This window comes from Littorina saxatilis, linkage group LG7, assembly GCF_037325665.1.
Source record: "Littorina saxatilis isolate snail1 linkage group LG7, US_GU_Lsax_2.0, whole genome shotgun sequence".
NCBI classification, from domain to species: Eukaryota; Metazoa; Mollusca; class Gastropoda; order Littorinimorpha; family Littorinidae; genus Littorina; species Littorina saxatilis.
This window is the reverse complement of record NC_090251.1, coordinates 44776524-44801633: the sequence shown is the minus strand read 5'-3', so window position 1 is coordinate 44801633 and position 25110 is coordinate 44776524. Positions and strand designations below refer to the sequence as shown.

Below are 25110 nucleotides of genomic sequence, written 5' to 3'. Positions count from 1 at the left end.
CGCAGACAGACAGGCAGACAGACAGACAGACAGACGGGGAGAAAGGAAAACAAACATACACACGGACACACACACGCACGCACACACGCACGCACGCACGCACACATACACGCACACACAAACCCACTCTTTTTTTCTCTGTCTCTCTCTTTATCTCTTTATCTCTATCTCTCTCTCTCTTGGCCTAAAACAAAAGGTCAAAGTACTAACACAATGTTACTATTTTTTAATTTAACTGCACATCATCTAATCTACAATACAATCCATCAATACCCAACGCATTCCATTATGCCAGAAAGATCTCAATTCCCAACTCCTTGGGCTGCGTTCAAACCATTGCCATCCCTACACGGTTGGGTAGCTGGCCTGAGTGGCAATTCCACAGGCGTTGTCCCTGTTGCGAGCCATCTGAATGTAGCCCTGCATACCCCACGCAGGTCCCCAACTGAAACACAAGAGACATATTTCTTCACTTACTTTTAACAAATCAGTATGCACGGTTTAGAATTGGACACATAAATTCCCTTTCACAAGAAATCTGTTTGTACTTTTACCGAACCGACCTAAGCTTTTGTCCCCGACCCTTAACAAATAGCCATTCAAAGGAGTAAAGATAGGACAAAATACATAAACATAAAGGCGTGTTAAGTTATGGAACATCCTCAGGCAGTTTAGAATTGGACATATACATTCTCATGCACAAGAAATCTGTTTGTACTGTTACTGAACCGACCTAATTTTTTCCCCCCAGCTGAAACACCCGAGACATATTTCTTCACTCACTATGAAAAAATCTGTATGTACATTTTAGTCTTGAGCACTTACATTCCCATGCACAAGAAATCTGTTTGTACTGTTACCGAACCGACCCAATTGTTTGTCCCTGACTACACTGAGCACCCCAAGTGAAACACGGTAGACGTATTTCTTGACTTAGTTTTTACCGAACCAGTGTGCGCAGTTTATTATTGGACACTGTCGAGAAAACGTGTCTTAAAATCCTGAACATATATCCATGAAAGAGAGCAAAGAAAAGACAAAATATATTAAAACCCCATGGATTTTCGATGGATTTCTTTATGTGTGTCCATCTACATTCCACTGCAAAGACATTGCTATTCATACAAAGGCACAATGGAACTAAATGGGCAATTCCAAAAAATATGCTCACCTAAGCCTGAAATTCAAAATGGAATTGACGACTTTTTCACCGTACATATGCCACAAGAGATGTTTACAGTTACTTATATCATTCATCGCTTGCGTCTAGTTCACTCCCCTTGCATGCCGCCATTTTGTTTTGATGTCATTTGGGAACGTGCGGTGTGAAGTCATTTTATGACAACTTTTAAGAATGTCATCGCGTGTGCTAGTTTTTATTGTTTTGGTTTCGAAAATTAGTCAAAGTTGCTGCAGAAGCCTAAAATTATCGTTTGATCTGTTTTTAAAATATCAATTGCTAATACTTTTTGAAATATATTTAAAACAAACTCTACCCCAAAAATGGTGCCACGTCAGTGACGTTTCGGGCAGACTTTTTGTTTGTGGCGATGAACCGATCGGTTGATTTATTTCTTTTTTCGAGTTTTCTTAGCGTTTAAATGGAGGAGTCCAACCATGTGATTTGAGTTTGTTTGTCCCCATTTTGTTGTGCACAAAGTGCGTAACTGACGTGGCACTGTTTTGTAACGACTATGGCACTTTGGAACCATGTGTACTTGTTTCTGGTAGATTTGAACCGATTTCCTTATGATTTTTTTTTTTACATGTTCTAACTAAGGTCAACACAGTTGTAACTGGAGAAAGCTGAGCACACAAACGAGATCATTTGTCCTTTATTTTTAATTTTTAGTGCAGTTAAACCGAGAGATTTGTACGACTTATGATCCAAACAAAATTATCAAAACGCAATCATAAATGTTTCAGGTAACTGATCATCAAAAATAATATATAATTTGAAAGGCCAAACATTTAACTGGTTTACCTCTCAGATATGACGCCATTAGGTTGCTACGTCATAAATGACGAGGCATCAAAATACGTCACTTTTGGGTTATGCTTCAAAAACGGGGTCTTTTGTCAAGAACCCCGTCGCGATATAACCTTCGTGGTTGAAAACGACGTTAAACACCAAATAAAGAAAGAAAGACATGTCAAGAACCATGAACAACTCCTATTCTGTAAAAGAGTGTAGCTAGGTAATGACACAAAGGACATTTCTACAAAGGTGAAGAAAGTAATATGAAACAAAGCTGCTACATAATTTACTATCTGACAGAAGAAAAGGGAAATCAACACTTGGGAAAAACAACTCTAAATAACCAACAAGACGTCCGAACAGCCGTGCAACCGAAATTAATGTAGCTGCTGTATCAAAACTTAAGGACTAAGATTTAAAAGGGTACATACGAGTATATAGTGCAAGACTTAAACTTTCATATAGAACCGTTCAAAGAATTCTACACAATGACCTTCAGCTTCAAAAGCTGGCCGCAAAATGAACGGAAGAAGCAACAAGTTCCTCTTGCACGCGATCTGCTTAACCGTTTTGAACCAAGTAGACCCACACTTGCGATGAATCTAGTCACTGATAATGAGACTGGTTTCCTTCTATATTATTGCCAGAACACACAAAACAATTGGGCCACAATTACGAGACGCACTCCATTTGTAAGCAAGGGTTTCAAAGAAAAACAGTGCTATTCGCTGTATTTTGCGACCACGAAGGTCCCGTTGCTGTCGGTTTTTTTTTGCCAACAGAACTGTCACTGTCACATACTATACAGGACCGTATTACCCAAAGTAACTCACGAGTTCAGCAGTTAACAACTAAACTGCGAAACCCAGACCTCCCATCTATACTGAAAGGCATAAATTCTGCAAATAGTGCATTGAACGATTTTGCTCTCAAACGAAAATCAGATTGAACCTGTAATTTGTAGTTGACATCTTGAGTGTCGGAGCAAATGTTTCACGCTGTCAGCGTGCGCTTTGCAGTAGTGCTGATCCAGCCACTATGGCAATCCGAATGGTGCAAAAGTCCCTTTTAGCTCTTGATGTCTAAATAACACATTATTTAGCTAAATAACGCGTTATTTAGCTAAACAATGCTTTATTTAGCTATATCATGCATTATTTAGCTAAATAATGCATTGTTTAAATTAAACAATGCATTATTTACAGATACAGAAAAAAGAGAGCCCAGAGCACTAAATAATGCATTGTTTAGCATAAATAAGAGATTGTGTTTGTAAATAACTCATTATTTATAAATAATTACGCGTTTTCTCTAAACAATATATTATATGTAAATAAAGTGTTATTTAAATAAATAAAATATTATTTAGATAAATAAAATATTATTTATCTAAATAAAATATTATTTAGATAAATAAAATATTATATGTAAATAAAATATTATTTATCTAAATAAAATATTATTTATCTAAATAAAATATTATTTAGATAAATAATTTATTATTTAGATAAATAATTTATTATTTAGATAAATAATTTATTATTTAGATAAATAATTTATTATTTACTGTTTTTGCCTTGAAATAGTATTATTACACTAAATAATGCTTTATATAGCTATATAATAGGTTTCCGCTATATAATTCATGATTTGGTAAATAATACATTATATACCGTAAATAAAATATTATATACCGTAAACAATTCATTGTTTAGCGCATCGCGAAGCCGTTTTTTCTCTTGTTGTTTTTTTCCACGTGTTTCCGTGGATCCACGAGAGCTCTGTTGATTCTCAAACTGACCAATCAGACAACTAGCATCTGTACACTAATTAAAGTCCCATTGTTGAGTGTGACGAAAACTCGTGGTGACGATTTTAAAACATGTTGGGTCACGCATGGTCCAATCTTACATGGTCCAATCTTACATGGTCCAACCTTACATGGTCCAACCTTACATGGTCCAATCTTACATGGTCCCATCTTACATGGTCCAACCTTACATGGTTCAACCATACATGGTCCAATCTTACATGGTCCAATCTTGCATGGTCCAATCTTACATGGTCCAACCTTGCATGGTCCAACCTTGCATGGTCCTATCTTACATGGTCCAATCTTACATGGTCCAACCTTACATGGTCCAATCTTGCATGGTCCAATCTTGCATGGTCCAACTTTACATGGTCCAATCTTACATGGTCCAACCTTACATGGTCCAACCTTACATGGTCCAATCTTACATGGTCCAATCTTACATGGTCCAACCTTACATGGTCCAACCTTACATGGTCCAATCTTACATGGTCCAATCTTACATGGTCCAACCTTACATGGTTCAACCTTACATGGTTCAACCTCACATGGTCCAATCTTGCATGGTCCAATCTTACATGGTCCAACCTTGCATGGTCCAATCTTACATGGTCCAACCTTGCATGGTCCAATCTTGCATGGTCCTATCTTACATGGTCCAATCTTACATGGTCCAACCTTACATGGTCCAACCTTACATGGTCCAACCTTACATGGTCCAACCTTACATGGTCCAACCTTGCATGGTCCAACCTTGCATGGTCCAATCTTACATGGTCCAATCTTACATGGTCCAACCTTACATGGTCCAACCTTACATGGTCCAATCTTACATGGTCCAACCTTACATGGTCCAATCTTACATGGTCCAACCTTACATGGTCCAACCTTACATGGTCCAACCTTACATGGTCCAATCTTACATGGTCCAACCTTACATGGTCCAACCTTACATGGTCCAATCTTGCATGGTCCAATCTTGCATGGTCCAACTTTACATGGTCCAATCTTACATGGTCCAACCTTACATGGTCCAACCTTACATGGTCCAATCTTACATGGTCCAATCTTACATGGTTCAACCTTACATGGTTCAACCTTACATGGTCCAATCTTACATGGTCCAATCTTGCATGGTCCAATCTTACATGGTCCAACCTTGCATGGTCCAACCTTGCATGGTCCAATCTTACATGGTCCAACCTTACATGGTCCAACCTTACATGGTCCAACCTTACATGGTCCAATCTTACATGGTCCAACCTTACATGGTCCAACCTTACATGGTCCAATCTTACATGGTCCAATCTTGCATGGTCCAATCTTGCATGGTCCAACCTTGCATGGTCCAATCTTACATGGTCCAACCTTACATGGTCCAACCTTACATGGTCCAACCTTACATGGTCCAATCTTACATGGTCCAATCTTGCATGGTCCAATCTTACATGGTCCAACCTTGCATGGTCCAACCTTGCATGGTCCAATCTTACATGGTCCAATCTTACATGGTCCAACCTTACATGGTCCAACCTTACATGGTCCAATCTTACATGGTCCAACCTTACATGGTCCAACCTTGCATGGTCCAATCTTGCATGGTCCAATCTTACATGGTCCAACCTTACATGGTCCAACCTTATATGGTCCAACCTTACATGGTCCAATCTTACATGGTCCAACCTTACATGGTCCAACCTTACATGGTCCAATCTTACATGGTCCAATCTTGCATGGTCCAATCTTGCATGGTCCAATCTTACATGGTCCAACCTTGCATGGTCCAACCTTACATGGTCCAACCTTACATGGTCCAATCTTACATGGTCCAACCTTGCATGGTCCAACCTTACATGGTCCAACCTTACATGGTCCAACCTTACATGGTCCAATCTTACATGGTCCAACCTTACATGGTCCAACCTTACATGGTCCAATCTTACATGGTCCAATCTTACATGGTCCAACCTTACATGGTTCAACCTTACATGGTCCAATCTTACATGGTCCAATCTTGCATGGTCCAATCTTACATGGTCCAACCTTGCATGGTCCAACCTTGCATGGTCCAATCTTACATGGTCCAACCTTACATGGTCCAACCTTGCATGGTCCAATCTTACATGGTCCAACCTTACATGGTCCAATCTTGCATGGTCCAACCTTACATGGTCCAATCTTACATGGTCCAACCTTACATGGTCCAATCTTACATGGTCCATGTAAGATTGGACCATGTAAGGTTGGACCATGTAAGATTGGACCATGTAAGGTTGGACCATGTAAGGTTGGACCATGTAAGATTGGACCATGCAAGGTTGGACCATGCAAGATTGGACCATGCAAGATTGGACCATGTAAGATTGGACCATGTAAGGTTGGACCATGTAAGGTTGGACCATGTAAGATTGGACCATGTAAGGTTGGACCATGTAAGGTTGGACCATGTAAGATTGGACCATGCAAGGTTGGACCATGCAAGGTTGGACCATGTAAGATTGGACCATGTAAGATTGGACCATGCAAGGTTGGACCATGCAAGGTTGGACCATGTAAGATTGGACCATGCAAGATTGGACCATGTAAGATTGGACCATGTAAGGTTGGACCATGTAAGGTTGGACCATGTAAGATTGGACCATGTAAGGTTGGACCATGTAAGGTTGGACCATGTAAGGTTGGACCATGTAAGATTGGACCATGCAAGGTTGGACCATGTAAGGTTGGACCATCTAAGGTTGGACCATGCAAGGTTGGACCATGTAAGATTGGACCATGCAAGATTGGACCATGTAAGGTTGGACCATGTAAGGTTGGACCATGTAAGGTTGGACCATGTAAGATTGGACCATGCAAGGTTGGACCATGCAAGATTGGTCCATGCAAGATTGGACCATGTAAGATTGGACCATGTAAGGTTGGACCATGTAAGGTTGGACCATGTAAGATTGGACCATGTAAGGTTGGACCATGTAAGGTTGGACCATGTAAGATTGGACCATGCAAGGTTGGACCATGCAAGGTTGGACCATGTAAGATTGGACCATGCAAGATTGGACCATGTAAGATTGGACCATGTAAGGTTGAACCATGTAAGGTTGGACCATGTAAGATTGGACCATGTAAGATTGGACCATGTAAGGTTGGACCATGTAAGGTTGGACCATGTAAGATTGGACCATGTAAGGTTGGACCATGCAAGATTGGACCATGCAAGATTGGACCATGTAAGATTGGACCATGTAAGGTTGGACCATGTAAGGTTGGACCATGTAAGATTGGACCATGTAAGGTTGGACCATGTAAGGTTGGACCATGTAAGGTTGGACCATGTAAGATTGGACCATGTAAGATTGGACCATGTAAGATTGGACCATGTAAGGTTGAACCATGTAAGGTTGGACCATGTAAGATTGGACCATGTAAGATTGGACCATGTAAGGTTGGACCATGTAAGGTTGGACCATGTAAGATTGGACCATGTAAGGTTGGACCATGTAAGGTTGGACCATGTAAGGTTGGACCATGTAAGGTTGGACCATGTAAGATTGGACCATGTAAGATTGGACCATGCGTGACCCAACATGTTTTAAAATCGTCACCACGAGTTTTCGTCACACTCAACAATGGGACTTTAATTAGTGTACAGATGCTAGTTGTCTGATTGGTCAGTTTGAGAATCAACAGAGCTCTCGTGGATCCACGGAAACACGTGGAAAAAAACAACAAGAGAAAAAACGGCTTCGCGATGCGCTAAACAATGAATTGTTTACGGTATATAATATTTTATTTACGGTATATAATGTATTATTTACCAAATCATGAATTATATAGCGGAAACCTATTATATAGCTATATAAAGCATTATTTAGTGTAATAATACTATTTCAAGGCAAAAACAGTAAATAATAAATTATTTATCTAAATAATAAATTATTTATCTAAATAATAAATTATTTATCTAAATAATATTTTATTTAGATAAATAATATTTTATTTAGATAAATAATATTTTATTTACATATAATATTTTATTTAGATAAATAATATTTTATTTATCTAAATAATATTTTATTTATTTAAATAACACTTTATTTACATATAATATATTGTTTAGAGAAAACGCGTAATTATTTATAAATAATGAGTTATTTACAAACACAATCTCTTATTTATGCTAAACAATGCATTATTTAGTGCTCTGGGCTCTCTTTTTTCTGTATCTGTAAATAATGCATTGTTTAATTTAAACAATGCATTATTTAGCTAAATAATGCATGATATAGCTAAATAAAGCATTGTTTAGCTAAATAACGCGTTATTTAGCTAAATAATGTGTTATTTAGACATCAAGAGCTAAAAGGGACTTTTGCACCATTCGGATTGCCATAAGCCACAGCTCACTGTGCTGATAAAGACAATGGGCTGAACGGGAGACAATAACGTAAAAAAGATAGTGTGTGGCCCTATAAAATGCAACTGGCTGTTTGGCTGTATCAGATATCGCAATCATGCCACGACTTGATGAAGGAGAGAGACAGCAAGCGATTGGGATGCTTAGAGCTGGCCAAAGCATTGAACGTGATGAACACTGAACGTTTTCCGAAATCATTGCGCTTGGACTCAGTCACTTTTTTTGAAAAATTGTCATTTCATGATGTTCTATTAAAAATCAATAAAGCGAAGGTTTTTAAACACTAAAATGGCCAATAAATAAAATATTCAAACATTGAAAACATTCACCACTGAGTTGATTTTTTGGGATATTTTAAAGATCAGTTTGCGGAATTTATGCCTCTCGGTATATATCTTCTCCATGACAATGCCAGCCTCCACGAAATAAGGGCCGTGCCTCCATTCCTTAAAGTCTAAATGATCCCATTTTTTCCTCACACATTCTTCGGACCTGTACTCCTTGTGACTTCTGGTTATTCCCTCTATGAAAATTAAAGTATCTGAAGGAAAACAAAAACAAAAGAAAAATCGCAACCGCCGACAAAAACAATAGTGTAGAACGAAGTGGAGTGCACAGAAAAGTAAATCTGTGAGTGTTCGCAGTGCTGAAAGAAAATGTCATTTACACAAGAAAAGGCTGTTTCAGCACGACTAAGTCCATGGTTTGGTTCACCGCAATCTTTTTGCTACATAAGCGATGAAAAAATGAAATAGTTTTTTTCGTAAGGTTCGCGGAGAAAGATGCTAACAATGTTTGAGTTTGGTTATGTTCAGATTTAGAATGAACGTGTTATTCCGCCCTGTCATTCTCGACTAACACCAACAAATATAAAGTGGAATAGTGTGGTTCACATTTAGAATCTTGTCAAATGTACATACTCATTTGTTTGACGTGAGTGTATAACGGTAGTTATATATATAATTGCCAGGAGGGAATAATTAAGACAGCGGAGAACGTCAAACTAATGACAGCTCAAATCAAAACCGTGTGAATGACGTTTTTGAGCCAGAATCAGGAGCCATTTATCTTTCTGAGGGTGTGTACTTGTTTGCCCGCCAAGTTTGAGTGAAATATTTTCGAAAAATCAAGGCGTTGTCTGAAGTGTACAAGACAAAAAGAATGACCTTGACCGGTGACCTTGAGTAGTGACCTTGACCCGGAATGCTTTAAATATGTTTGCTAGAGGTGTATGTTCCTTTTAAGTGTATCAATACATGTACAAAGTGTGCAATTGAAATAATTATTTTACAAGTTATTCAGATGGGCAATGGTGTCGACGGACCAACGGGCGGACCAACGGACAGACAGACGGAGGGACAAAGAGCCGTATAGTGGTTCAACAATGTCCGAGAAGATCAATAATCAGTTTAAAATCGGCCGTGTTAAACTACCTATATTTTAACAACAAAAAAGTATCACTATTGAACATTGAATTCACACGTGCCACGTCAGTGACGCTCAAATGCCACGTCAGTGACGCTACATATTAACCGTTAGTCGCAAGGATACATTTGATATTTGCAATTTCTTTTATGTATCAGAACGTATGATATGCCTTGACTATGATCTAACAAAATCACATCATTTACTTGGCTAATCTCATAGAATTTTAGAATTTCGCTTAGTCAGTGAAATGCAGGTGAGCATTTTTGCCACGTCAGTGACGTTTTTCAAAACTCTATTTAAGTATCCTTAGCTTTTTTTTACCTCAACATTTTTAACCTTGGGTAGGAAGGTTGTCATGTTTGGGGAAATCTCTGCACAAATTTGAGTTAATAAAATCATCATGACTATTATTTTTATGGCGAATAATGTCTGATGTTTTGTGCGAATGCCACGTCAGTGACGCTGGAATTGCCCAAATCAGATTTTAAGATAATCGAATTTTCAATCGCCTTACCCTCACCCTCCCTATCAAGCAAAAATTCAGTTTACAATTTGCCGCAGAATAAACTTAGTTTTCACGTTCATTAACTTCATTAATCGGAGAACACCAGCACTCCGTGATGAAGTTAAACTTGGAGATTAATGTTTTGTTGTGTCTACGAGTAAACAGTCCAATAACTAACCCTCATATCTCTTATCTTTTACTCAAACTTAACCATTATCTTAAATGAATTTCTCATCAGAACCTTGTGATTAGATAACATATATGATACATTGTTCTTATATAGCGCTGTTCACTCACTAACCAGACGGCAGACTTGGTGCGCTTTACAAAATACGTCGGACAGTACAATTCAACTTTTCACATTAAAACATATTTCAAGTAAGGCAAATACACAGTAACATTCTACCTAAAATCTGGTTTTATTTTATATAAAAGAAATTGTGCCCACATTCAGACCATAAAGTTGAATTGTAATATAATGTAATGTATTGTATTGTATTGTATTGCATTGCATTGTATTGTATTGTTTTTACTCTATTACATTGCATTGTATTGTATTGTATTGTATTGTAATGTAATGTAATGTAATGTATTGCATTGCATTGCATTGCATTGCATTGCATTGTGTTACACGACACTTGAGATTGCCACAAGTTCTCAAATGTCGTATAGTTGTGTTCTTTTATTCTACGTCGCCCGTCTTCGCAGCAGCAGAAAACAACTCGTCAAAATGAGTTCGAGGATTTATTTAGCATTCCATACATACAACTGCACATGGTAGCAAAACTCAAAGTAGAAGCTTTTTAACATACAAATCGCGCTGGCATATATAGCAAATACGCAATCTCGAGAATATTCCAGACCGAACACGATACAACTACATTATACGAGCCGCGCATGGACTAAACAGCGACAGTCTCTGTGACGTATATCAAAAGCGCCGACGCATTTAATCCGAACGAACGCCACGAACCCATGACTCGAAACAGCGTGGTAAACAACTTGTTTTGACAGGACTAGAAAGTTCACCTGCATTCTCGTCCAAACATAAATATTGTGTTTACAAAATATAATATCGGTACTTTCCCACAAAGTACAAATAAGTCAACCACATGCAACACACAAAACTGAACCAAAGCTCAGCAACAGCAGCGTTTCCCAACACATTGTATTGTATTGTATTGTATTGTAATGTAATGTAATGTATTGTATTGCATTGCATTGCATTGTATTGTATTGTATTGTTTTTACTCTATTGCATTGCATTGCATTGTATTGTATTGTAATGTAATGTAATGTAATGTAATGTATTGTATTGTATTGTATTGCATTGTATTGTATTGTATTGTATTGTTTTACTCTATTGCATTGCATTGCATTGCATTGTATGGTATTGTATGGTATTGTATGGTATTGTATTGTATTGTATTGCATTGTATTCTACTGTATTGGACTGCATTGTATTGGAGTGTATCTGATAATATTTGAGTGTATTATACTGTATCGCACTGTATTGTACTGCATTGTACGATCTCCCTCACCTGTTCTTGACCAGCCAGTACGCCCCGTCCATAGAACTTCCACCGTAGCCGACGACCAGAACCCCGTGGTCCAGCTTCTTGGAGCTACACTCGCGGTCATAGTACACGCCGGTCTTGTAGAAGTGGAAGGTAGGCCTGGAGGCGTCGATGGCCACAGAGATCGGGCCCACGGTGGCCGCGGCAGACTGCAGATCCGTCTCACTGTTGCGGAGAATGTCGGTGTAACCCATATCAGTAGCCCCTACATCAGTTGCACGGAAGCGGCATAAACCGTTCTGCAAGGTTCAACAAGAGAGAAGGAAATAAGGTGAATTGTTCTGATAACGAGGACGTTGAGACTTAAGCTACAAAGGCACGTATTTCGTGTAGTGTTGGCAGTTGGCGACACGCCGAAGTTTAGTTCAAATCGCATACAACTTTGCCGACATTTCAGCAGAATTGTCGAAATTGATCTGACTTTAACAAGTACAAGGGACGTTCTCTGAACTACAGTTTCGTCGCACCTGCAATATCAGTTTTACTCGAAAAATGATCTGAAACTATGCTTATCAATTAAATGAAAAAGGAAACGATTTTGTTGTGCAAACTTTTCGATATCAGAATCCCTAATATTTCCATAGTCATATTTCTTCAGTGCTGGTGGTTATATATACGTGTGGCACATGAAATCCGTTGGAATTAGGGTACTCCAGTTTGTAATTTAGCAAATGCCAGCCCATGTCAAGGATGTTATTGTGGAAACACGTGTGAATTAAGATTCTCATATCTATAATTTAGCAAATGCAAGCACGTTTCAAGGCTGTCATAAGCGAAAAAAGGAGGACAAAGCCAACAAAAAAAAAGAAAAAAAGAAAAAAGACAAGAGTGCTTGGAGAAGTAACTGTTTTCAAAGTATACTCCAAATTCTCAACCAGAGCGTACACATTTGTGACCCTCCACCACGAAATGAGTCGCATGGCACCTCGCGCGGTTCTGCGCTAGGCTTAATAAAAGTCCGGGGAGTGTCTTGGAACAGTGTGAGGGTCACCTTAGTCACAGGCTTATAACTCAAGTTTTCGCTCTTTTCTAAAACGGTTTTCACCACTGGATAGAGCATAAAACACTCGTTAGAAAAATGTAAAAATATGAAAATCATGCAAAGGTGACATGCGACTCATTACGTGGTGGAGGGTCACATTTGTGTAATGGAACGTTCAGACACTGATTTCAATGTATTTCTTGTGTTTGGTGATATAATTTCAAACCCCAAACAGAACTGTGTACTGTTCCTCTTGGGGTGATCGGTGTATCCCTTTAACTTACCTTGGCGGTGTATGGGTAAGACTCCTCAGTATCGATACCCTTGTTGATCCTGATGTAAGAGAATGCATAGTCCATCAGACCGCCTTGGCATCCATGGTTGCCTGTAAAAAATACATACAATTAATGAAGAAAAGGGAACAAGAAGAAGACTCAGTTCTGACCACAAAAGGTCGTACAGAAGACTGCGCGGACTCTTTGCCAAGCTCTCCTGCTATTACTGAAAGCTTTTCTTGTCTGCATGTTTTTTTTTTGTTGACGTGGCAAAAATAATCATAAAGGAGGCTCCTCCTGTTGATAAGTTTCTAGTTAGTGATGATGTTGTTTTTGATTGTTTGTGTGTTTTGTTTTCTTTTGTTGCCTATTCAAGATCACTGCTTGCTGTGCCTGCGTTCGTCGCGATATAACCTTCGTGGTTGAAAACGACGTTAAACACCAAATAAAGAAAGAAAGAATGTGCCTGCGTGCACTCTCATTGTCCGTGTGTTTGAATGTGGGATTTAACTGCGTATTTTGTTAAGCTTAAACGCCTTATAGGCCTAAAGCCGAATAAAAACCTGAAACATTAAAACCTTGACACCCTTTTCGGCCTACAGGAAGATACAGTGCATTAGGCACAACCTTCCTGGGTAGATATGTAACAATGTAATCTGGCAGAGGAAAATACCAACCTTGTGTCATGGCGCAGTCGACGAGGTTCTGCTCGGAGAGAGACACGAGCTGTCCTGTCTTCTTGAAGTGCTGTCCCTCCAGAGAGCCCGTGGTGGAGAACGCCCAGCATGATCCGCAGCTTTCCTGGCGAAATATCAATGTCACTAATGTCATTTTAACGTCCATCACGATCCACATCGTTCCTGTTGCAATATCAATGTCACTGAAGTGATTAAAACGTTCTTCACGATCCACATCGTTCCTGTTGCAATATCAATGTCACTAAAGCGGTTTAAAGGTCCAGCATGAACCGCAGCTTCCCTGGCAAAATATGTCACTAATGTCATTTTAACGCCCAGCACGATCCACATTGTTCCTGTTGCAGTATCAATGTCACTAAAGCGATTTTAACGTCCAGCATGATCCACAACTTCCCTGGTGAAATATTAATGTCACTTATGTGATTTTAACGTCCAGCACGATCCACATCGTTCCAGTTGCAATATCAATGTCACTAAAACGATTTAAAGGTCCAGCATGATCCACAACTTCCCTGGTGCAATATCAATGTCACTGAAGTGATTAAAACGTTCAGCATGGTTTCCACAGCGCTTCTGTTGCAATATCAATGTCCCTAAAGTAATTTTAATGCGCAGCATGATCCACAGCTTTCTTGGTTCAATATCGATGTCACTAAAGTAATTTGAACGCATCGCACTATGCACAGCGTTACTGTTGCAACATTAATGTCACTTGTGTTATTTTACACCCAGCACGATCCACCTCGTTCCTGTTGCAATATCAATGGCACTAATGTGATTTTAACGTCCAGCACGTTCTACAGTTTCCTTGGTGCAATATCAATGTTACTAAAGTGACACATAGCACTATGCACAGCGTTACTGTTGCAATATCAATGTCACTAAAGTGATTTTAACGCCCAGCATGATCTGCAGCGTTCCGTTTGCAATGTCAATGTCACTAAAGGGTTACAGTGTATTTCCAATGACGACTCAAGTTCAGGGCGATAGAGACAAAATAACATCAGGGTGGTTCAGGGCCGGACCCAGGGGGGGGTTCCAGGGGTTCCGGAACCCCACCCCTGGAAAAAGCATGTACCTTGCTTTGAGTGTTTTTAAAAAAAAAAAAATTTTTTAAATAAATTTTGTGTGTGTCTCTAACAAATTTTATTCAATGTGAAATCCGATGAGAAAAAGGTACCCCCCCCCCCCCCCCACAATGCTGCTCTTAACCCCCAAAACAAGGCCCAGAATGCACCAGATTGCACAGATTTTAACCGTTTTTCAAAAATTTTCCGGGGGAGCATGCCCCCGGACCCTCCTAGTTCGCGTGCCTGCTTTGCAGGCGCGCGCTTGTGGCTTCGCCACTTCGCTGATTTGCCCCCCCAAAAAAGGAGGAATCCCCCCCCCTACATTTGGTCCGGCCCTGTGGTTGGCTTGATATCGTCTCAGTGCATTTTAGCAGCATTATCTTTCTATGGCACCACTCATTATATTTAGTCAAGTTTTGACTAAATATTTTAACATCGAGGGGGAATCGAAACGAGGGTCGTGGTGTATGTGCGTGTGTGCGTGCGTGTGTGTGTGCGTGCGTGTGTGCGTGTGTGTGTGTGTGTAGAGCGATTCAGACTAAACTACTGGACCGATCTTTATGAAATTTGACATGAGAGTTCCTGGGTATGAAATCCCCGAACGTTTTTTTCATTTTTTTGATAAATGTCTTTGATGACGTCATATCCGGCTTTTCGTGAAAGTTGAGGCCGCACTGTCACGCCCTCATTTTTCAACCAAATTGGTTGAAATTTTGGTCAAGTAATCTTCGACAAAGCCCGGGGTTCGGTATTGCATTTCAGCTTGGTGGCTTAAAAATTAATTAATGACTTTGGTCATTAAAAATCTGAAAATTGTAAAAAAAATAAAAAATTATAAAACGATCCAAATTTACGTTTATCTTATTCTTCATCATTTGCTGATTCCAAAAACATATAAATATGTTATATTCGGATTAAAAACAAGCTCTGAAAATTAAATATATAAAAATTATTATCAAATTTTTTTTTTCGAAATCAATTTAAAAACACTTTCATCTTATTCCTTGTCGGTTCCTGATTCCAAAAATATATAGATATGATATGTTTGGATTAAAAACACGCTCAGAAAGTTAAAACGAAGAGAGGTACAGAAAAGCGTGCTATGCAGCATAGCGTAACCACTACCCCGCTCTTCTTGTCAATTTCACTGCCTATGCCGTGAGCGGTGGACCACGAGTATACGGTCTTGCTGCGTTGCATTGCGTTCAGTTTCATTCTGTGAGTTCGACAGCTACTTGACTAAATATTGTATTTTCGCCTTACGCGACTTGTTTTATTCTTTAGAACTGAAGAAGACAGCAGACCAAAAATTGACCAATGTCCAAACCTGGTTCTTGACAGGAGTGACGTAACCTTTTGTCCTCCAGTCAACTTCCGCGGGGAGGTCACCCACGTTGCTTGGGGGAAGGTAGGTGGAGCCAGCTGTCCTGTTGGCAGACATCTTGTAACCGTTCAGGGTCTCCACAATCTCTTTAGTCGTCTGAAAGGAAAAAACCCGTTAAATTAACGTATGTGTAATTCAGTTTAGCAAATTTGTATCGTGCAAGTGAGAGGTTACTCCTATTTTTGTTACAAACATGCAGGCATTTCATCATAATTCAGACACAATCAGTGGCTGAGGTTCCATTTGCCTAGACTATTCAGGATTCGCTAACATAACCTTATGATTGAGTACGGACCCTCATTGCCAATAGTGTACCTATGTCACAGTATTAAAATTGAATAAAGTTTCCTTTAAACCAATTTGTAAAATGTACTGTTTGGTTGTGTACATTGAAAGTATTGCAGTTGTCAAAGTTGTTTTTACTTTTAGTCAAGTTTTGACTAAATGTTTTAACATAGAGGGGGAATCGAAACGACGGTCGTGGTGTATGTGTGTGTGTGTGTGTGTGTGTGTGTGTGTGTGTGTGTGTGTGTGTGTGTGTGTGTGTGTGTGTGTGTGTGCGTGCGTGTGTGTAGAGCGATTCAGACCAAACTACTGGACCGATCTTTATGAAATTGTACATGAGAGTTCCTAGGATTGATATCCCCGAACGTTTTTTTTTGTTTTGGATAAATGTCTTTGATGACGTCATATCCGGCTTTTCGTGAAAGTTGAGGCGGCACTGTCACGCTCTCATTTTTCAACCAAATTGGTTGAAATTTTGGTCAAGTAATCTTCGACAAAGCCCGGACTTCGGTATTGCATTTCAGCTTGGTGGCTTAAAAATTAATTAATGACTTTGGTCATTAAAAATCAGAAAATTGTAAAAAAAAATAAAAAAATTATGAAACGATTCAAATTTACGTTCATCTTATTCTCCATCATTTGCTGATTCCAAAAACATATAAATATGTTATATTTGGATTAAAAACAAGCTCTGAAAATTAAATATATAAAAATTATGATCAAAATTAAATTTTCGAAATCAATTTAAAAACACTTTCATCTTATTCCTTGTCGGTTCCTGATTCCAAAAACATATAGATATGATATGTTTGGATTAAAAACACGCTCAGAAAGTTAAAACGAAGAGAGGTACAGAAAAGCGTGCTATCCTTCTCAGCGCAAGTACTACCCCGCTCTTCTTGTCAATTTCACTGCCTTTGCCGTGCGCGGTGGACTGACGCTACGAGTATACGATCTTGCTGCGTTGCATTGCGTTCAGTTTCATTCTGTGAGTTCGACAGCTACTTGACTAAATGTTGTATTTTCGCCTTGCGCGACTTGTTTAATTTTAACAAGGTGCAGAGTGTAAAAAGAAAATTAAAAATAATTGTGAAAGGGTGGTGTTCAAAACCAGCAAACAGAGAAATAAATCTACCAGAAAAGAAAGGAAGAATTCTCAATTTCTTTTCTTGCCTTGGTGAGTCGTTTTCATTCAGGCCTTTATTTTTAATTCGATGCAATTTGCCCTAACCTATGCATAACGTGTTTACATAATGTTCCAACGAAAGGATCGTGTTTACAAAATTGCCGAGTACAGACTTAAGCGTTATGTGTAAACAAATGAAACGCTTCTTTCTGTCTTTTTACATTTAGTCAAGTTTTGACTAAATGTTTTAACGAAGAGGGGGGAATCGAGACGAGGGTCGTGGTGTATGTGCGTGCGTGTGTGTGTCTGTCTGTGTGTGTGTGTAGAGCGATTCAGACTAAACTACTAGACCGATCTTTATGAAATTTGACATGAGAGTTCCTGGGTATGATATCCCCGAACGTTTTTTTCTTTTTTTGGATAAATGTCTTTGATGACGTCATATCCGGGTTTTCGTGAAAGTTGAGGCGGCACTGTCACGCCCTCATTTTTCAACCAAATTGGTTGAAATTTTGGTCAAGTAATCTTCGACAAAGCCCGGACTTCGGTATTGCATTTCAGCGTGGTGGCTTAAAAATTAATTAATGACTTTGGTCATTAAAAATCAGAAAATTGTAAAAAAAATTTTTTTTTTATAAAACGATCCAAATTTACGTTCATCTTATTCTCTATCATTTGCTGATTCCAAAAACATATAAATATGTTATATTTGGATTAAAAACAAGCTCGGAAAATTAAATATATAAAAATTATTATCAAAATTAAATTTTCCAAATCAATTTAAAAACACTTTCATCTTATTCCTTGTCGGTTCCTGATTCCAAAAACATATAGATATGATATGTTTGGATTAAAAACACGCTCAGAAAGTTAAAACGAAGAGAGGTACAGAAAAGCGTGCTATCCTTCCCAGCGTAACTACTACCCCGCTCTTCTTGTCAATTTCACTGCCTATGCCGTGAGCGGTGGACTGACGATGCTACGAGTATACGGTCTTGCTGCGTTGCATTGCGTTCAGTTTCATTCTGTGAGTTCGACAGCTACTTGACTAAATGTTGTATTTTCGCCTTACGCGACTTGTTGGTTACTAATTAATTCTTGTTATTTTCTCTTGTGTAGTCGTTGTTCTTATCCTGCTTGTGTATTTCGCCTTTTAATGGTGTACTGTGTGTGTGCTTGAGTAAAGGTGCGTGTAAGTGTATGTGTGCGTTTGTTCCGTGCGTGCGTTCGTGGTTGCGTGATTGCGTGTATGCGTGCCTGCGCGCGTTTGTGCGTGCATGGATGAATGCGCATGCACATGAAGGTGTGAGTGTAACTTGGCAGGTGGTTCATGCCCAGAATATAGCTGTGTGTATGTGTGTGTGTGTGTGTGTGTGTGTGTGTGTGTATGTGTGTGTGTGTGTGTCTGTCTGTGTGTGTGTGTGTGTGTGTGTGTGTGTGTGTGTGTGTGTGTGTATGTGTGTGTAACTGACCATGTCCCCCAGGTGGTTCATGCCCAGAATATAGCTGTGTGTGTATGTGTGCTGTGTGTGTGTGTGTGTGTGTGTGTGTGTGTGTGTGTGTGTAACTGACCATGTCCCCCAGGTGGTTCATGCCCAGAATATAGCTGTGTGTATGTGTGTGTGTGTGTGTGTGTGTGTGTGTGTGTGTGTGTGTGTGTGTAACTGACCATGTCCCTCAGGTGGTTCATGCCCAGAATATAGCTGTGTGTGTGTGTGTGTGTGTGTGTGTGTGTGTGTGTGTAACTGACCATGTCCCTCAGGTGGTTCATGCCCAGAATATAGCTGTGTGTGTGTGTCTGTGTGTGTGTGTGTAACTGACCATGTCCCCCAGGTGGTTCATGCCCAGAATATAGCTGTGTGTGTGTGTGTGTGTGTGTGTGTGTGTGTGTGTGTGTGTGTGTGTGCAACTGACCATGTCCCCCAGGTGGTTCATGCCCAGAATATAGCTGTGTGTGTGTGTGTGTGTGTGTGTGTGTGTGTGTGTGTGTGTGTGTGTGTGTGTGTGTGTGTGTGTGTGTAAACTGACCATGTCCCCCAGGTGGTTCATGCCCAGGCTGTAGCTGTGCAGACCGCGGTCAGCCTCCAGGTTGTGCTGCTGGATCATCCTCAGGTTGCTCTCCCAGATCCCGCGTCTGCAGCAAACAACACCATCAACATCTGGAGGCACACGAAGTGCGCATCTTCCACCATGTACAGACATGTGAAAAGATCTTGTTCCAACATCTGGAGGTATGTGAAGAGCACTTTTTTCCTCCATGTAAAGACATGTGAAATGTACATGTTGCGACATCTGGAGGTCCCTTCCTCAGTATTGTGTTAAAGGGTGGTCCCTACGCCCCCTCCCCCTACCTCACTCTTCCAAGCCCCATACTTTGTCTCATCCTCATCTCTTCGCTTTTTAACTTCTACTCGCAAGACGGAAAACGCGTATCCGAGAGTCTCTTCCTGTGTATTGTACCGTCTGGTTTTCACTTGTTTGAATGTGCTTACTTCATTATATCTCTCCCCCTCTCTTCCCCCACCCTCATCCCTTGTCCCATTCTTATCTTTTCACTTCTTAACTTTTACTCTGAAGACGGAAAACACCTACCTGACAGTCTCTTCCTGTAGAATGTAGCGTCTGTTGTAGACTTGCTTGAACGTGGTCCCTCAATGGTTCCACAACCCTTCACCCTCACTTTCACCCTTCGTTCCCTAAATTACGCTCCACTCCGAAGACGGAAAACACCTACCTGACTACTTCCTCCCGTGTGCAGGAAACGTTATTGAAAAAAAGGCAGTTTTGTTTACTGCTCTAATTCTATTCCGTAATTCCTATCTAAACTCACCCAATCTTGCAATATTTGCCCCCCACAAAATGTGCGTCTTCCACTGAAGACGGAAAACACATACCTGGCAGTCTCTTCCTGTGGGTTGTAGCGTCTGTTGTAGACGTGTTTGAAGGTGGTCCACTCCCTGTCCAGGTCCAGCAGGGAGGGAGCGGCCAGAGCACAGGCCACCAGAAGCGTTGCCACGACCAAGCGAAGCATCTGAAGGCATGGACATGAATAAATAATTACAAAATAAACAATAGGGTAGAAGTAGGAAGAAAGGAAGGAAAGTCAGAAGGCAGCGAAAGAGCGGCCATCACACAGGACACAAGAAGCGCTGCAAGGACCAGGCGAAGCATCTGAAGTCATGGACATGAATAAATAATTACAAAATAGGCCGCCGACCTTCAAAACCATCCACTCAAGAAAGAAAGAAAGTAGGAAAGAACGACAGAAAGAAAGAAAGAAAGAAAGAAAGAAAGAACGACAGAAAGAAAGAGGTCCACTATAGACCCTCCTTAGTCTCCTTATTAAAAGAAACAAGTCGCGTAAGGCGGAATTACTACATTTAGTCAAGCTGTGGAACTCACATAATGAAACTGAACGTAGTCCGCCGCTAGTGCAAAAGGCAGTGAAAGTGACGAGCCTGTTTGGCGCGGTAGCGCTGTGCTTCACAGCACGCTTTACTGTACCTCTCTTCGTTTTAACTTTCTGAGCGTGTTTTTAATCCAAACATATCATATCTATATGTTTTTAAAATCAGGAACCGACAAGGAATAAGATGAAATAGTTTTTAAAACGATTTCGGAAATTTAATTTTGATCATAATTTTTATATTTTTAATTTTCAGAGCTTGTTTTTAATCAAAATATAACATATTTATATGTTTTTGGAATCAGAAAATGATGAAGAATAAGATGAACGTAAATTTGGATCGTTTTATAAAAAAAAATATATTTTTAAATTTTCAGATTTTTAATGACCAAACTCATTAATTAATTTTTAAGCCACCAAACTGAAATGCAATACCGAAGACTGGCCTTCGTCGAAGATTGCTTGGCCCAAAGTTCAATCCATTTGATTGAAAAATGAGGGTGTGACAGTGCCGCCTCAACTTTTACAAAAAGCCGCATATGACGTCATCAAAGACATTTATCGAAAAACAGAACAAAACGTCCGGGGATATCATTCCCAGGAACTCTCATGTCAAATTTCATAAAGATCGGTCTAGTAGTTTAGTCTGAATCGCTCTACACACACACACAGACAGACAGACACACACACACACACACACACACACACTCACGCACATACACCACGACCCTCGTCTCGATTCCCCCCTCTATGTTAAAACATTTAGTCAAAACTTGACTAAATGTAAAAAGAAAAAAAAGATAAGTGAAAGAAAAGAAGAAAAATAATTAATTTTTTTTGTATCCCCCCCCCCCCCCCCCCCCCCCCACCCACACACACACGTAAAGAAGAAGAAATACACGCACACGCAAACTCAGAAAGCAACAAATAAACAATTTGAAACACGTTTGGAATAACAAAACCAAAACATACAGCAGAGAAAGAAAGAAAGAACCGACGAAAGAAGCAAACATTCAAGAGTTAAAATGACAAACAAAAACACAACATCAAACAAACATACACAACGATTACACACAGCATGAAACTTATTCTAATTAACTCCAGAAACACAAAGCCAACAAACTTTAAGGTCAGACTTACGTTGGAAGGTTAATTCCTCAGTTGGGGTTAAACGTAGAGTTGGTAATCAGATCTTTTCCCTGAGCAATCAACAGTTGACCTGGAGGTATTGGGTGTCACTTCGCACCGGTAAAGAACAATGGCAGGTGTTTTATACACCTGTGTTATCTCCACTCGCTGTCAGTCTTCACTCCGTCACATGATACTCACCTTTTTTAGTCACGGGGGTGGATATGTACCCGATCTCATGTGATACAGGTATGATATGTTTTGTCAGGTGGCAGATAATCAACGATTTTTGGGGGGGAGAAAGTGAGGGCAAATGAAGAAGACAAAAGTAGACAGGCGAATAGTTATCCGACAGCTGAACAGACAGTTTGACCGACCAACAAACCGACCGACCGACCGACTGACCGATCAACCGACCGACAGCCAGATAGACGAGCAGGCAATCAGGTAGAGCAATCAGGTAGATAATGGACACACAAGCAAATCCAAAGGTGTGCGTGTGTACGTACGTAAATGTGAGTGTAAATAGCTGCGAGTTTATTGCACAGATGTGTATTGTCAAGCATACCAGTGTACCTGCTATAACATGCACGCACACATTTTAAATGGATGTGCATATATGAGAGTTTAAGCGTAGTTTTTGCAGCTTCTAAGTTAATCACGCGCACACAATTATACCACCAATTTCGGGCCAAAATATGGACTCACTTAGTGACATTGCACCTTCTTGTTCCCGTACTTTATCCATTTGACCGTAAAAATCGACGACTGTTATCAAGCCCCGTATCTTTTTCCCTTAGCATTTTTATTTTGAGTTTACACGAACTTAACCACAAGGTTCCAAGGTAGCTACTGCTTACAGATGTTTGTTTGTTTTACTTCAAATGCTGGCAGCAATTCAGTAGGGGGGCCACTATCCTCAACCCGGCGGGTCCCCAGGTGGCGGATAGGGGAACGGCCAGCTGCGAATATAGAATAAGCAGTCCCGGACCAACTAGCGGTGTCTCTCCCAGGACGGGGTGGGTTGGCAGATGGCACTGACTACCCTATAAATGCCCTACGTGTCCGATGACGGTTACACCATGCGAGTAAGAGCCGCATTAAAAGCTCTAGCCCCGGGGTGGGACCCCCGGCAAGAAATCCCCCATGTGTTCCCAGGGTTAGGTTTTTGAGCCAGGAACTAAGGGCGGGGTAACCCTGAAAGAAACCTAAGGGCTGAAGTCGGAGGATCTGCACTTAACCAACCACAGATCCACGCAAATCGCAAAATGAAATGTCGACAGTCCAAGCGAACGACAAGAAGAAGATATACCTATTTATTTGGAGAGCTGTCAAGTCACAATGTTCCATGCGTCATCTTTATTGTAAGTCCGCTCCAACCCCCCCCCCCCCCAACATCTGGAGGTATGTGAAGAGCACTTTTTTCCCCCATGTAAAGACATGTGAAATGTACATGTTGCGACATCTGGAGGTCCCTTCCTCAGTATTGTGTTAAAGGGTGGTCCCTACGCCCCCTCCCCCTACCTCACTCTTCCAAGCCCCATACTTTGTCTCATCCTCATCTCTTCGCTTTTTAACTTCTACTCTCAAGACGGAAAACGCGTACCTGAGAGTCTCTTCCTGTGTATTGTACCTGTTTCTTTAAAAAAAAAACCTTTTTCGTCCGGTAGACACTCGTTTTCATATGACGTACCTGACATTCTCTTCCTGTAGCGTCTGTTGCAGACTTGCTTGAACGTGGTCCCTCAATGGTCTGAATGTGGAGACAAACAGTGTGTTTTTATGGGTTGAAAAGAAAACTGGATTGGATTAAAAGTTTGTTGTGCCTTTGCCTTGTCTGTTATATTTGAAATGTTGAATTTATTGTCCGATGTAATGAATTTGTTTCAGAAGAGGAACGGTCTACACATAAATATCCAGTTAAGAGCCTGAGGATGTTCCATAACTTACAGTTACCCTAAGATGTAGGGATGGACATGTTTTGAACGCAGCCAATGGACTCAAGGAATTGAGATCTTTCTGGCATGGTGGAATGCGTTGGTTGTGGGGAAATTTGTTGTTGTTGATTTGATGGTGTACTATTGAGTTAAAAAAAAGAACAAAACAACACTGTAAAATTGTGTGAGTACTTTAAAGTATTTCTTCCAGCTGAGGGAGAGAGGGAGAACGAAAAAGAGAGAGAGAGAGAGAGAGAGAGAGAGAGAGAGAGAGAGAGAGAGAGAGAGAGAGAGCATTGATGAATGTACCTGTATGTGTGTGTGTGTGTGTGTGAATGTGTGTGTGTTTGTTTGTTTGTGTGTGTGTGTGTGCGTGTGTGTGTTTGTTTGTGTGTGTGTGTGTTTGTGTGTGTGTGTGTGTGTTTGTTTGTGTGTGTGTGCGTGTGTGTGTGTTTGTTTGTGTGTGTGTGTGTGTGTTTGTTTGTGTGTGTGTGTTTGTGTGTGTGTATATATCTGTGTGTGCCTGAATGTGTGTGCTTATGTCTGTGCGAGTCTGTGAGTGTGTGGCTGCGATTATCTGTGTCTGTGTGTGTGTGTTCGCGTGTGTGTGTCTGCGTGTGTATGTTAATAATTTTTTCTGTTTGTATGTTTGGTGTGTGTGTGTTTGTTTGCCAGAACGACTCTATCAGACAAAAATATTAGATTTATCTTTTTTTCCACATGACTGCAGAAGAAAAACAACAACACGCGAACACACACACACACACACACACACACACACACACACACACACACACCACCTTATCACACACACACACACACACACCACCTTATCACACACACACACACACACACACACACACACACACACACACCACCTTATCACACACACACACACCACCTTATCACACACACACACACACACACCACCTTATCACACACACACACACACACACACACACACACACACACACAAACATTGCTTGAAAGAACTTTGGAAAATTACCCGCATCTGTTTACATTTAGGAAAGCTTTGACTCCATGTCGTGCGGTAGATAAGGATTCGAGACGAGGGCGGTGGTTATGGTGGTGATCGTGGTGTTG

General features: G+C 40.3%; 1 protein-coding gene across 2 annotated transcripts; it reads right to left on the bottom strand.

Annotated features, from left to right (window-relative positions):
- Nucleotides 1-211: 211 nt before the first annotated feature.
- Nucleotides 212-22235, bottom strand: LOC138971561 (procathepsin L-like). 2 transcript variants are annotated; one of them, XM_070344319.1, is made up of 8 exons: nucleotides 22082-22235; nucleotides 20430-20566; nucleotides 19564-19669; nucleotides 16068-16220; nucleotides 13650-13773; nucleotides 12982-13082; nucleotides 11680-11954; nucleotides 212-445 (listed from the first exon to the last, which is right to left on the bottom strand). In XM_070344319.1, exons 2-8 carry the CDS (start codon nucleotides 20564-20566, stop codon nucleotides 346-348), a joined length of 996 nt encoding a protein of 331 aa, XP_070200420.1. In that variant the 5' UTR covers nucleotides 22082-22235; the 3' UTR covers nucleotides 212-345. The 2 variants fall into 2 exon arrangements, with proteins under 2 accessions (XP_070200420.1, XP_070200421.1); XM_070344320.1 differs by lacking the exons at nucleotides 20430-20566; nucleotides 22082-22235 and adding an exon at nucleotides 20128-20165.
- Between the last annotated feature and the right edge of the window lie 2875 nt (nucleotides 22236-25110).